The sequence below is a fragment of the Telmatherina bonti genome (genome assembly GCF_933228915.1).
Source record: "Telmatherina bonti genome assembly, chromosome: 21".
Classification (NCBI taxonomy): domain Eukaryota; kingdom Metazoa; phylum Chordata; class Actinopteri; order Atheriniformes; family Telmatherinidae; genus Telmatherina; species Telmatherina bonti.
This window is the reverse complement of record NC_136630.1, coordinates 24598834-24613919: the sequence shown is the minus strand read 5'-3', so window position 1 is coordinate 24613919 and position 15086 is coordinate 24598834. Positions and strand designations below refer to the sequence as shown.

At 41.1% G+C, this 15086-nt stretch overlaps 1 protein-coding gene across 1 annotated transcript in view; it reads right to left on the bottom strand.

Moving 5' to 3' along the window:
* Window positions 1-15086, bottom strand: part of cacna1g (calcium channel, voltage-dependent, T type, alpha 1G subunit) — a gene marked incomplete at both ends in the record, with an annotated part of 337957 nt that overhangs the window by 132034 nt on the left and 190837 nt on the right. Inside the window, 5 exons of the mRNA XM_079261395.1 lie at window positions 5565-5965; window positions 6681-7569; window positions 7696-7788; window positions 8374-8668; window positions 11281-11440. Of these exons, the coding sequence (XP_079117521.1) occupies window positions 5565-5965; window positions 6681-7569; window positions 7696-7788; window positions 8374-8668; window positions 11281-11440 (1838 nt within the window). The remainder of the gene's footprint in view (window positions 1-5564; window positions 5966-6680; window positions 7570-7695; window positions 7789-8373; window positions 8669-11280; window positions 11441-15086) is intronic.

Here is a 15086-nt window from a genome sequence, read left to right as displayed (position 1 = left end):
AAACTTCTCTCTTCCATGTCCAACACTCCATTTAATCATGCTTTTTATCCCTCCATCTCTGCATCGCTTTTACCGAACTGTTTCTGGTTCGTTGCCCTTTCAAAGATCATGTGAGCGCTGCTTTGTTTGTGAGTGTACATTTATGAGATAGGAAGCAGGAAAGAGGGGTAGTAAGAAGGGGGGGGGGGGGGGGGGGGGGGTGATATGGTATGTGTCATGTGTAAAGAGGGTTGAAGCATTGTAGTGCTGTACAGACAGCAGGATTATAACATGTCTGTTGGTGAAGAACGTGTAAATATCCTTTTGCCCATTCACTTAAGAGCTCAGTTTTGATTTCAGAGCTCAGGTCACTGCGGTGCACGCTGCACATACATGTGTGTGTGTGCATTACACACTCAAGTGCCAAAAACATCACTCTTTATTCTCAGTAAAACAAAATGTTTTACCTAGTGCAGCTGTTTTTGAGCTTTTCCCTCCTGTGTTACCGACAAATCAGACGGACTTTTTGAATTTTGCACCATCCTGCAGTGGCGCCATTGTTGGAGTGGGAAACTGGTGCTGGCGTTTGCAGACATTCACAGTGCAAATGATATTTGAACTGATATTGTTAGACAGTGGCCCACAGTTACCATTAACATACCTTATTTATCTGTCTGTAAGTTAATTTGTTTTTCATGTTAGCTAGACATTTGTTACGACAATAACCAGAGTAGAAAAAGGAGAAACACATGCCCACACCTCCCATCTCAGTGCTGTAAAACTCTACTAGCTACATCGTTTAGTTGTAGTCACTCACTGCACACCGAATTATCTTAATGTATGAAATATTTATTGATTTATTATCATAGGTTGGCAATTTTCAGGATTAATCCTTCAAGCACTTAGTTTGTGATGAGCAACAAAATGCAAACTACAAGACTCTCATAGAGAGATAAAGTTGACTTCATCTCCGGATGGGTTGGCCAAATACGCTTAGTCACATTTTACAGTATCGTCCAAATGAGTCTAAATCTCAGCAGCACTTCGTCTCTTAGTCCGTTAGCAATAACTAGCATGGTAACATGACTTGTTGCACCATGTTAAGCTTGGCAGCAATAAGGAAACACAGAGTTTAGTGTTAAGCATACTGAGCTGTTGTTGGGAATATAATCGTTTCAATATGCACAATCTACTTCTGCCCATGGAATCAACTTTACTTGGAGGTTTGAGACAAGGGTAATCTTCATTAATCAAATGACGTAATTTCATCAGAATTACTTATTAAAAACACACAACTGCCACTGCAAAATTTTTTTTTTTTCTATCAGCCCTGTTTGGTTCTGTAAACAGGGCTTCAAAGGCTATCTCATGTTTTGAAAGAATGGGTGTCCTGTCTGGATCGGCATAGGGCAGGAGTGATAGAAACTAACATGCTAGCATGAACAAGTCTTTAGATCACTGCTCCACCAAATTAGCGCAGACACTTTTGTGTGTTGGTTGGACAATTTTGACAAAGCAGGGGTTTTACATATCTGACTTGCAAAACTATGAAACGGAAACTAAGACATTAGCATTTGTGTTGGTTCAATCTTAAAGTCAAACTGTTTCAGACTTAGTCAGTGATGCTTAGCTTATCAAAAAGCTCGAAAAAGTTATTTTAAAAAATGTCTAAACACTGCAAATGAGGTTGACATTAGCGTGTCTCACATATCATTTAAAATGGAAAAGCTACCACCTTGTTGCTGGTGCTTTAGTTTTACTCTTGACTGATGATAACTGCGAAAGGAGGGGAAAATATATGGTGAGAAAAATGGTGATTAGGGAAAATTCAAACAAACACAAAGCTGTAAATTGTCAGCATATTTGTCACAAAACCTTGTAATTGATTAGCAAGTTACACAAAATGAGATATTTCTACAGCAGAAACATCGGCTGCACTTTACACGCAGGTGGTGCTTTGATTCACTATGCATGCATGCTAGCAGTCATGTTCTGAATGTTTCTCTCTATCAATTATTCATTAGGGTGCTTTTTGTACACTCATAAATTCTTTTTAAGACACAGCCAGAACTCTACAACCTCATTTGCAGCTGAATGATACATAGCACATCATTTATTTTGCGTGTGTGTTATCCATTTATAGCGCAGGAGGGGGGACCTGGAAAACAGGTCAACTTGATCGATAAGTTGTCACTCTCAACTCAGGCGAAACGATTATTCTTAAAGACACAGTTTCCCACACACATACTCACAGTATCCATGGAGGTTTTACCTTTGTCTGTCCAAGAAGTTGTAGTTATTATAAATGTAAATTATGCATAAAGGTAAACAAAAGGAATTTAGGGCTGTTATTCTTGATATTATGGGCTAAAATGTATCTCTATCCATTTTCTTAACCACTTCGTCCAATCAAGGGTCGCAGGGAATCTGGAGCCTATCCCAGCTATAATTGGGCGAGAGGTAGGGTAGGGTACACCCTGGAAAGGTATCCAATCCAGGGTTAAAAACAAATAAACAAAAAGAACTTGCTTAAATTGGCTGAGGCAATTCACTCAAGTGCTAAAGTCTGGGAAAAACTTGGAAGAAGGATGTATGGTAACTACAGCACTCTTCTTCCATGTGGATAGAGTTAAGAGCAACCTGAGACTTAGTGATTTTTGTGTCTGTTGGATGTCGATGGGCTTCCAGTCACTGAAGTACTTCATTAGATTTTTTTTTGCAGCATGTCAGGAGACTGGAGCGATCTATATCCAAATGTAGAAGACGTATTCAAGACAAAATCAAGGTTGGGTTGGAAAACATGAGGTAACTTTCCCTTTAACTTTCCCTTCTTACGAAGAAGGGATCAAAATCATTTTAAGAGATGCAGAGAATAAAGATGCAGAGCAAAGAAACAGAATCAGAGGGAAAGTAGATGAAAAAGAACATGAGGGGCAGGGGATATGAGGGGAGAGAATGGAGGAACGCTGATGAGCAAAAAGCTATAAAAACTCCACTCTACGTGTGTGAGTAAGCAAGCTTGTTTGGCATCTGGTTGTGTTTAAAGGCACCGGGTCAGGGACCGAAAGTAACCCTATGTAAAATCTGGCCCGGCTTCAATCTCTTACTACACAAGCACACATCAACGATGCTTATTTCAGCTGTGTTATGTAACTTTACGCCGAATCCCACATGCCAAAAGCAGAACCTAACACAACAGCCGTAAACACGTCGTGTAGTCTCCCTCACCAGTGAAACCTGCGCTTGGAAAACGGTTTTATGTTGCTAAGAAAAAAAAGAACATTCATGAAGAAAAGAGGACCACACAACTGAAGCTCATATTTGAAAGTGACTAAATTAAATAAGAAATAATTAATTATAAAGTAAATAGATCACAAGAATTGTTTGACTGACGGTGTAATAACTGTCTGAGAAATTAAACTGATGTTTCTATCATATTAATTAGATCTGTGCTCATGTTAGGGCTGGGCAATTAATCGGATTTTAATCTCAATTACGATCTGGGTTTTCAACGATCATAAAAATAAAAGGGTGTGATTATTTTTCTCTCTGCAGTTTCCTCTCCTGCTGTCTTCAGCTGCTAATCGAGCGTCTCTGGCATTGCAGCGCTGTGCTGTAAACTCCTCCCACAGCCGCTTTGCTTTCATTCAGACACTGTTGCCAACTTGGTGAGTTTCTCGCTAAATCTGGCAACTTTTTTTTTGTTAAAAGTGACTAGCGACAAATCTAACAACTTTTACTGGAGTTATTAGGGACTTCTCTGGTGTTTTAGCGACTGACTTAAAGGCACTTATTGTTCTGCAGTTACTGTAAGGAAGGAGCAGTGGGAGCCTCTCCCGTCCTAAAGCACTCCCAGGCGACCAGTCTTAGTCGGCTCCGGCTGCAGGTCAACGTAGAATAACTGCAGTAGGTTGTGGAAGTTCACCTAAACATAGTTTATACCATTGTCAGTGACAACTGGCTGCATTATTTTTGTATAAACGCACACGTACTTTGGTGAGTTAATCACTGTAATATCCCTCCGTTGCAGGAAGTTACCATAGCAACGTATTAATCAGCTGGTTTAGATCAGCTGTCTTTTAACAGGTGAATGAGAAAAATGTGTTGTAGCCTGACAGTGGTTGCGACATAAAACGTATATCGAGGCCAACATAAAATAGTTTCTATATAAGCGGTAAAAGCGGATTAAACAACTTGGAACTGTGCTTTAGACGGTTATATTGCACAACATGGAGTTGAGAACACCACGATGCGCAGCTTTGTTTAAAAACACTGGATAATTTTGTTAAATAATCTAGATCTCAATTTCAGTAAAAATAATCGTGATTATAATTTTTGTCGTAATTGAGCAGCCCTAGCTCATGTGTGATGTTTTAAGCTAAACTGACAAATTCTATAAGCTAAAAATCAATCCTGCACAAAAAAAAAAAAAAAAAAAATGGAAGTCAATATATTGAAGAGAGAAACTGACAAAAATAAATAGAAAATTATCTTGATAATATAGATGATAGATAAAATGTTTTATAACGTGTAATTAAAAAGGAAAATTTGGGACCTGTGAGGATTTGTAGCAGACTTCAAGGTTTCATCAACCACTATCATCTTAAAACAACTTCCAGTTGCTAAACCATTTTTATTCCCTGAAATGACCCTAATACCAAAAGAATTTTTTGGGTATCATTTAAATGCATATGAATTTATTAAGTTTGTCATGTAACTTTAAATTTATTTTCAGTTTTGACAGTTTCAGACCTCCATACCAACCATCTCTTATAGATCTAAGATTTCAACATTTGCACAATACTTATTCCTGATTATATTTAGCCCATTACACACTGGTTCATGTACAACAAATCATGTAATAGGTGGTAAAGTCCATTTTTGTACATTGAGAAACTTTGGCATTATGTCAACATATAGAAAACAGAATTAAAATGAAGTCAAAATTGAAACCTGGAGAGTATCAGCAATTAACAATGCTTTGCTGGCATGGCTTGTTCAAATATAATAATAAACAGACCGTGTGCATCATACTCATGCTGCCCTTCATACTCCTCTAATGTCTGTTTTTCATGAGAGTCAGGGCTTCTCTTGATGTGATCTCCCCATTGTCTTTTTTCTGATAAGATCTAGTGGCACAGATTGTGCGATTAAATCTGTTGTAAACTGGATCAAAGATAAAGAAACAAAGGATAAAAAAAAGGGAAAAAAATGCAGAAAATGTGTGTCAGATGTTTTTGGGCCTTCATCCCTCCCCTGGGCGCTCTTTCTCTATCCTGTGCCTTTCTTACTGTCTCTTTCCGGTTTTGCACTCACATGGCTGTAATTACACTCATGCAAACAAATGAGACCAGAGAGAGAGACATACCAGCTGAGCCGATGGAAGCAACATTACTTACGCAACCATAGGTAAAGACACCAAAGGCCTTTAACTGCTACCTTTCTACTATGTTTCATCGTGTTTCATCTGTCCGTTGGTATCATGCATCAGCCTATATTTCCTTTGTGAAGTTTAAAGGTACTCAGTCTTGCTACTTTAGCGAAACATCCAAAATCAGCATACAAAGAAACAAACATGCACTAACCTGCTCATGGTATTCAATCCCCATGCTTAGAGTGTTAATCAGGATGGCGATCATAATCCCTCGGCCAAAGTATTTGCTGTCCACAATCTTCCTGAATGTATCACACACCAGTCTCCAGAAATGGACGGCTTTAGCTGCAGTTTTTCCCAGCCTTCGGCTCTTCTTCCTGGGCTGCCGGCTGTCTCTTCTGTCCCTGTGGTGGAGGTCCTGGGTGAACTCGTAGACCCCATCGCTATCTGAGTCGCCGGGCGTCTCATTGCCCTCTGTGCCACCCTCCAATTCGTTGGCCAGGGCCTTGGCACAGTACGGGCAGCTCTCAGGGTCCAGTGTCAGAGCGGCTGTGTCCATGGCACTGCTGGTGGTGCTGAGGTCACGAGCAGACAGCTGGCAGGAGAGCTGGGCTGCAGCCGAATAGGAAAGGTCAGATGGAAGGACTGAGGCAAGAGAGTACAGCAGAAAATTCTGAATGGTTGTGATGAACCAAACAAGCAAAGCAGTTTAGAAAAATTGTTCATTTCAGTGTATGAGTTTTGTGTGTCAATTGTGAACATTTTCACAGTTGCATGTGTGTCATACTGAATGTGCTTGATAGTGTTGGTCAGTGTGTGTTGCATGAGTAATGCCTAGTCTCCACAATCTGTGTTGTGACCCTTCTGGCTAGGAACCAACTTTCTCACCATCTGAACAGTTCTGGCCGAACTTTTACTCAGCCTTTTCAGAACTTGGCTATGGGCAAGCAAAGCTGGCTCCAAGCTCTGAAAAAGAGCCCCGACATTTATTGACTCTAATTAGCAATCTTTGACTCATGAAAAACATCACCCTCTGGAAAGTGTTGTGGTTTAGAATCAACAAGCTGATACCACGCTGTGATTACAGTGAAAAGAAAACCGCCACAGGTGTATCATTTAATCAGCTTCAGCACTAATGTAGATGTGAAGCACGAGTTCTGAGAAAATTAAATAATCCCATTATGACCTTCTGGCTTGTTTTTCAAGCTAAGTCAATCATTTCAATGCAGAGACCTTTAAGTAAAAGCATTTAATCAAGAACTTTGGCTGTATTTGTGATTTTAAGCAGTATATCTATAACTTCTCTGTTGGTTTACTGGTAATTTACCTGCTGGAGTGAGTGTGTCCACCAGACTCGACGGCCGTCTCTCCAAAGGCATGGGTGGGATATTGAGGTTCAAACTGATATTTGTTAGAGTGCTGGCTGCAGTGCTCCCTCGCCTGGACTCTGCCAAGGCTCGGGCCTGAAGGGTGGGGTAGTTCTTCGGTCCTGGAGCAGCAAATGGCACAGAGTTTCGCTTCATGGCCCTGGACATAGGAGCTGGAGCCAGGAAGGGGACTGGAGTGGGTATAGGAGTGCAGCGAAGAGCTTCTTCATTAAGTACATTACAAAATGAAGTTGAGCTAGTGGCTCCAGCAACAGGGTTGGATGAAATGACGAGATTTGTGTCTGAGGTTGAACTTGTCATCGAGGACGGCAGTGCCAAAGCAGGATATCCAGTCCCAGGGCTTGCTCTGAGTGTCCCTCCATTATTGCTATGAGCCCCAACGTCCCTCACCTCCAGACCCCTGATGCTCCCTCCATCCCTCACACTGCCATTCCCCAGATGGTAGTGATGATGGTGGTGGTGATGATGGTGCAGCATGTGGTGAACTGACACAGAGCCCTGTCTAGAGGACTTCCTTCGCCTTCTCTGGCTTTGGCTGCGTTGGGGCTCCGTTGGTGGCGGCGAAGCAGCAATGTTGAGCCCTGCTCGCCGAGCTAAGAACCTACAGATATGAGCCACTTGCTTGGCCCCCTTTCGGATGATGTGGACCAGGTACTTGAGTAGCTCGTCATAGCAGGAGCCCGGCTCGGAAAGGGAGGCCAGTGTGCTGGCGTTGGACATGAAGCGCACCCGTTGCTCCTTCATCAGCTGGCTCTCCCTCTGCTTGGTCTCTGAGAACTGAGTTGCGATGACCACCAGGCATAGGTTGATCATGAAGAACGAGCCAATCTAAGGACAAGGAGGAGGGGTAGATGACATTGTTATCCTCATGCCACGAGTAGATTCCCATCCCTTTGTTTAGTCATCAGCACACACACACATCCACACACAGTCTCACCATGAAGCGGCACTTACTATGATGAGTAGGATGAAATAGATGAAGTTGTAGAAAGAGTGAGCATCCATCACAAAGTACATGATATCCACCCAGCCTTCCAGAGTAATCACCTAAAAAGAAGCATGTGAAGTATAGTTCAAACAGATTAATAGATTAAAGAAGGGATCAGACAATAGAAGGGATAGAAACAAAAACAAAAGATTGACTTAACACATACTTCTAAGCCCAGAAATGTCTTAATTCCAACTCTGAACACAAGACCAATACCCAGCATTCTTTAGATTGTTCTACTCCACACAGGCAAACCAGAGCAGAAGCCAGACTTACGGCAGAGCTCATCGCTAATCTGGCTTCAGTCCCATAAAATAACCACCCTGAGCCAGACAAAGATGAATTAACACTCTGGCAAAAAGGCTTTTCAGATGATGTGGAGATAGCAAACAAATGATGTGGAGCCTGCAGTCTGGTAGTGTGGCTGTGACCTGCTAATCCTCTAAGTCCTTTTTCTCTTATGCATCAGCCCCTGGGGCAATTAGAATCCTTTTCTATCTCGTTTTCTCTGTCCTCCCCTCCACGCATTTTGTGCATCAGCCAAACTAACCATTGCAACCACTCTACAGAATATCATATAGTTTTCTTTTTCTTTTTTTTTTTTTAGAATTCTGTGTTCTCAGTCCTGTTCAGTCAACTCCTACCTGAAAGATGGCAATCCATGCATAGCAGATGTTGTCAAAGTTGATGGCTCCCTTGAAGGGGTTGATTGTACCAGCAGAGCAGTTTGTGTAGTACTGGTTCCAGTTGACACAAGTGGTGTTGTCAGTAGTGTTGTAGGAGTCGATATCCAGGTTGCACTGGAGGCCGCCCTCTTCGTACAGCTTGGGAATCGAGCTGCAGTCCCTCATGCCGTTATCTCGTGGCATAGAGCAGATGAAGGGGTTCTCATCATCATTTTCAGTGTGGTAGTATTTTCCAAGCTCCACAGACAGAGGGCTTTGGGAGGTAGAGGAGAAAAATGTTAAAAAGGGTTCCTGGTCAATATAAATCTGAGGAGAAAAGTAACATAGACAAACCTTTAAAACAGTAAGGTTGAAAAAGAAGAGAATGAATATGTGATTCGTAAAACCTTAAAGGATGTTTTTTCTTTTTATTTGGAAAAAAAAGTTACATTTACTTTGGTCTCTGTTTGGTTCCAAGCAGAATAAAGCAAAGATATTTGGATGTCGAGGAAAAAAAAAAAAAAAAAAATCTCAGTGCAGCCTCAGGCAGATTTCAATCCCCCACTGTTATTCAACTGCAGCTTTCTTCAGCTGTCAGTCTGAGGCGGCTATATGACTGTGTGTTGCTCAGCAATTCTTACTGAATAGCAGTTAAAAGGTGCCCAACTTCAAAGCCCCAAATTCTGCAAGTTTCTTTTCTTTCATTCACATTTTAGAGAAGCTAATTTCACTGATTAACACTCTTTCAAAAAGATCTGTGCAACAAATCAGTGAAAGCAGCTGTGATGGTGTGAAAAAACCTGGGGCCGAATACCTGGGGAGACCGCTGTGAGTACTGAGCGAGGTGGATGCACAAGGCAAATTTGTCTGTAATAACACCTCTCAGCATATCTGTTGCATTGCACTCGTCCATCTGGAAGAACTGGAGTGCACCTGGTGATTGGGTTATATCTGTCTCATCTGTCAGCACACTTTCAGCTGGTGGGTTATTATTAATTGCAAAGTAGTGCCACATATTTTCGGGGACTAGACCGATCCATTTTCACAACAGGGCCACTCTTGACTCTCTTTCTTAAAAGCCGTTTCACACTTTGGGATGATCTGCTAGAGCACTTATGAATCTGATGAGCTCATCATGCCACACTGTACATTCATCACAGCCCAAAATGCCACATGGGATGTCGTTCCTGCAGGGCTATCTCCTGGACTCTTCATCAGTGTAACAAGAGGATACTGCCAAACCAGCTTGCAGCTGTTACTAAAGCACTGGAATATGTATGAGCGACAGTGTGAGGCGGTCTCAAAATAGTTATGTTTATGACTTAAGAGTACCAAGTTATCTTTAAGTACAGAGTTGGACTTAATGGAGAGATGTAGACCTTCCAGGTACAAGAAGTATGCCACAAAAAACTGACGGTGACAAAAATATGTCTGCACACCGAAGGCATAATACATGAACTTAAATTACAGCTGTGAGGTGTCATAAATCCTATAGCGAGTAATGAACCCTAGATGACACAGGGAACATGAATAAGTCATGGGTGCTCATGTACCATAAGGGATCATGGGCCACACAGGGTCTTTCTCATTATTCCAGGGCCTGTCTCTCTCCCCCATTCATCACTGCAATGGGACTTTAGTATCAGTAACCTCATTGACTTTGGTGCACGACCCAAATTTGAAAGCAAGGAAAAGGTTTACTTTTTAAGTTTACCTTGACTACCTGTTGTCCTATTTTATGATAGAAAATCTAGCACAAAAAGGAAGGAAATTTTGTATTTGGTTGATTATTACAAAACGTCTTGGCACTGAATCTGATAATGTTGCAAAACTTGTTTATTTCCCTTTTGAATGGTGCTACATTTGTTAGTAAAATTAATTTGTTGGATGAGCAGAAGAGTTGAGTATGTGGGCTTCAGCCATAAAAAAAGTTAAAAAAAAAAAAAAAAAAAAAAAAAACTTAAAAAAAAAAACTCTTAAAAGTAAGTGGCTGAATGAGCAGAAAATATTTGGCAAGTTAGTTTTGTGAGCACAAACCACATACTCAGCTCTGCTGCTCATCCCACAAAATCATGTTTTAACAGACATTGCACCATTTTAAAGGGAAATAAACAGACTTTCAGTATGAGAGTTAGTGCAAATAAGTCTCATGAAAGTTGGGTCTGTAGCATATGTACTTTGCTGGTGTAACTGTAAATAAAAGTTGAGAACAGTTCAGTTTTTTCAAAGGACAGCTGAGGAACCAATCCGTCAAATCCCTAACTAATAATAAATCTGATGTAGTGACTGATTTACACAAAGGTCCAAAGCTTCATGTCAATTCATCAGTGAGCATTAAAGTATAATGCCAATGTGAAAGCGTGTAGCTTGTCAGCATTAAGTGTAATAAATGGAAATGGTTACATGGTGAGACTTTTTTTGGGACTTTATTTAGAGCTAAAAGCAATTGGATGTGTTAACACTTTCCCATTGTTTTGTCTCCTCAATTATTATTTTTTTTTTTTTCAGTTTTTAAAGGTAATTTCATTGGAAGCTACAAAAAAAGGTTTCACAATAGCAAGTTTTTCAATAGCATTGTTTGTCCACTCTGGGCCAAAGTAGAATGAACACCACTTGGCTTGCTATAGGAAGGACTTGTGCCCTATCTACTAAAATTGCTAGAAAATGGCAACACAAATAATCATTTGAAGTATAATTACTCAAAAATGTAATGGTTTAGTGAATGTAAGTTGGGTCTCCATTCTTTCTCATACTGGATATGCCTTTGGTGATGGGGTCAACTTTTCGTTTAGCCCAATTCATGCTTAGCTGATAATAAATAAATCTACGGAAAGTTTAATTGAAAATAAACAATACATTGCAGCGGTAATGCACAGTGAAACTCACAAGGAGAAGTTGTCTATGACGAAGCAGCGGTTTCTGAGCAAACCCGCCCACAGCTGGACGCCAACGATGCCAAATATGAAGAAAACAAAGAAGCACAGCAACAGCACGTTACCCAGCATGGGGAGGGTGTCGAGCAGCAGGGTCACCAGGATGCGCATACCTGAGAGGAGAGACAAGAGCAATGTCAGACAGGAGGAATTTACTCTCTGGATATGAAATCAAATCTCTTTTAGTAGAAGTTTCTCAGTTTTCTTTGCAAGCAGGGAGTGTTGTATATTTTAAGTTTTGAATAAACTGGATGATATGAGGAGCAAATTATTTCCCACCTGCATATAGTTGCTTTTATTAGGTAGGCAAGTGTTTGTCATTATCTGCTGATGTTGTTGCAACTTAGTCATGATTTGGTGCCTCCATATGACAATCAGTTCTCAATGGTTCTCCATTTTGACTCATGGTGCAGTGGGTAACTACTGTGGAACCAGTATACACAGCAATAAATTAGCTTTAGTTACTACTATTTGTAAGCAATTCCTTTATATAAGATTGAAATGGAATGTCATGTCATTCTATAACGTGTATTACAACTGCTTCAGCTTGGTTCACAGCAATGCGTAATCTAATTTTGTTGTTGGTCAAGTTCTGCTTAAATGGGACAAGTCTGGCTTAAAGAACCACCATTTCAACTCTCTTGTTTGCCAGATTGAAGTATTCTTTCATTGCATCCCAGGAGTATCGGCTAATCGCTATTGCAATCATCAAACTCTTACCAAATGCTGCACAACCCACAATGCAACACAATGCAACTGTCCATTTTATTACCATGATTTAAACTAAGTTATCCTGTTAAGTTTAGGTGCTTGAGATGTCATGCTCCAACCACATCCCAGTGACATACCGGTACGAACCAGAAATGTAATCTCCTGGATTAAGTCTTTATGATTGGCAAACACCATAAGTCTGTCATTGTACTGTGTTTGTGCCTTTGGCAATATTCTCCCTTATTTGAGTAAAATGAAAAAAGATATAAGTAGACATACGCAGGATTCCCGAGTCAAACAGAAGTATGGAGCTTTGTTAGGCCTTAGGAGGACTCTTACAGTTTGCTCTGAATTAAAGCCTTACAAAAGGATCTGTTTTTCTAACATTCAAAACAGTACATCTCTGATTCTGTCTGGTCTGGACAGCGTTCCCTCAAGTTTCTGACAACACACACTTCCTACCGCCTACATAGTCCCTCTGCTATCTCCGACTGTGTCCCTCTGCTGTCTCTGTTCAGATTTGGCTGTCTATCCTAACCTAGCTTGTCCTTTTCTGCCTTTTTTGCTACTGTGTAATATATGCTTCCCTTTTTCCCTCTGTGTCTTATGTGCCTTTTCTTCTGTCTTACTAAAGTGGTGAGTCAGGGATCAATAATGATGATCACTTTTTTCTGATAAGGGCTTTTCCTGGGAACTAGGGGAGGCACACATCTCCTCAGCCAACAGCACAGGATGTAAGACACTGGGTCAATTCTGTTAGCATTTACCTTTTGGCAGAACGCCGTCAAACAATGAAAATGACTTTTTTTTGTTGTTGTAACGTTCATTATGAATAACTTTAAAGAGAAATAAAATGGAAAACCATTGAGAAATAATAATAACAGCCAGGGACTGGGCTTCAAAGACTTCAGGAATCTGTAGGGCTTGTTGACAAGTGGGTGGTGGGTAGAAGTTATCCAGAAGATACCTAAGTAGAGCTGCTACTCCTCAACTGCTTCCTTTCAGTGAAAGCACATGAGTTTCATTTGGCATGAGGAAAAGGAGAAATACCAGTCCATTCCTATTGGTATTATACCATTTACAAGTAGTCCCATTGAGACACTGAGACAATGAGTCTCCTGTAAAACGAGATCTGTTAAAGTGCACATCTTTGGATGGCCAGAGGAAGCTGGAATACCCTGAGCATAGGTAGATGATACAAACGCCACACAGAAATGACAAATATTAAACAGTTAGATAGTTCAGAATGAGAATAATTTTCTTTTTAAATATCAAACCAAACATAATTTTAAACTCCAAATCAGAAATCAAGTGTAATGGAAGTCAATAAGAATTGAAATCAACATTAATTGCATTGAAATGATCCCCAACTCAACAGTTCATTCCGGTTTCCAGGAGGTTTCAATGGTAAATTTTTCTTTACACATCCTGTCAAAGGGAGGCCTCATGGCAGGGGGGCAAACTCCAGGCTTTAAGAGTTGCCCTGTATGTTTTAGATCAGGCCTATTCAAATGGCGGCCCGCGGGCCGCCTTTTTGTGGCCCACCCCCACTGACCCTGTATCCGTCCACCCGCAATCTAAAAAAAAAAACGATTAAAAAAAAAAAATCACTTTTTTGTGCGAGTTTCAAAATTCCCACACTGGTACCGCACCTGAACGCACCATTCTGTGTATCCTAGCAACAGCTATCCCAGAATAGTCTGTCACTCAAGGCCGCGAAAAGTAAGATGTCAGGTAACAAACGTAAAATTGATGTTGAAAATAGGCGATTTAATACTACCTGGACAGACAAATATCTGTTTATTTTACCTGAGAGAGTTAATGCTAAGCCACTGTGTTTAATATGCCACGAAAGCCTGTCTGTATTGAAAGAATACAATATTCGAAGACACCACATGGAAAAGCATCAAACTTTTGCGGCTCATTTTCCCGAAGGTACACAGGAGAGGGCTAGCAAAGTGCAAGGTCTGCTAGCATCATACAACAGGAGCTGCTCCACCATCGCAAGGGCATGTACTGCACAAGAAAAAGCAACTGTGGCCTCCCTACGCGTGTCATGGATTTTAGCAAGGAAAAAACGGCCCTTCGTTGACTCTGAAACTGTTAAAGACTGCATGCTTGCCGTGATCGAAGAGGTGATCAATGACGAAAAAGTTAAGGCCAGTGTGACTTCTGCAATAAAAAGTGTGCCTCTGTCAGACACCACAAACATACGCAGAATGGAAATATTAGCAACGGATGTGTTTGAATTACTGCTCAAAGATCTGAAAAAAGCCCCTGCCATGTCTATTGCAGTAGATGAGTCCACAGACAGAAGCGATACAGCACAATTATGTGTGTATGTGCGCTTTTTTGATTCTGAGCAAGGATGTTTTAGAGAGGAACTGCTCTGCCTGCTGCCGCTGAAAGGACAAACAACTGGTGAAATATTTTTTGATAAAATCTCTCAATTCTTTCAAGACAATGATTTGGACATGAAACGTGTGTGCATGCTTGTTACTGATGGAGCCCCGTCTATGTCAGGGAGAGTGAATGGACTGGCAGCCCGCTGGTCAGCTGTTGCTCCGGGAATGACATCCTTACACTGCATAGTGCACCAGACAGTACTGTGTGCAAAACTGAGCGGACACTTCAAAACAATAATGGACAATGTCATGGCGACAATAAACTTTATTCGTGCAACGTCAAGCCTCCAACACCGCCTCTTTCGCCAGCTGCTTTCCGATATGTCAGCAGAACATCACGACCTGCTCCTACATAACGATGTGAGGTGGCTCTCCAAAGGTAACTCCCTGCAGCGTTTCTGTGAGCTTGGGAAGGAAATAAAAGTATTCCTATGCGAGAGCAATCAAAAGAAAGCCGAGGCGTACCTGAACCGCATAATGGACAGCAGCTTTATGGCAGATGTGTGTTTTTTATCTGATTTATTCAAACACTTGAACCACCTTAATCTGGGACTACAGGGCAGAGATAAAACTGTCATTGACCTTGTGGAGCAAATGAGAGCATTTCAAGTGAAGCTGAACCTGTTCGCCGCGGACCTCAGCA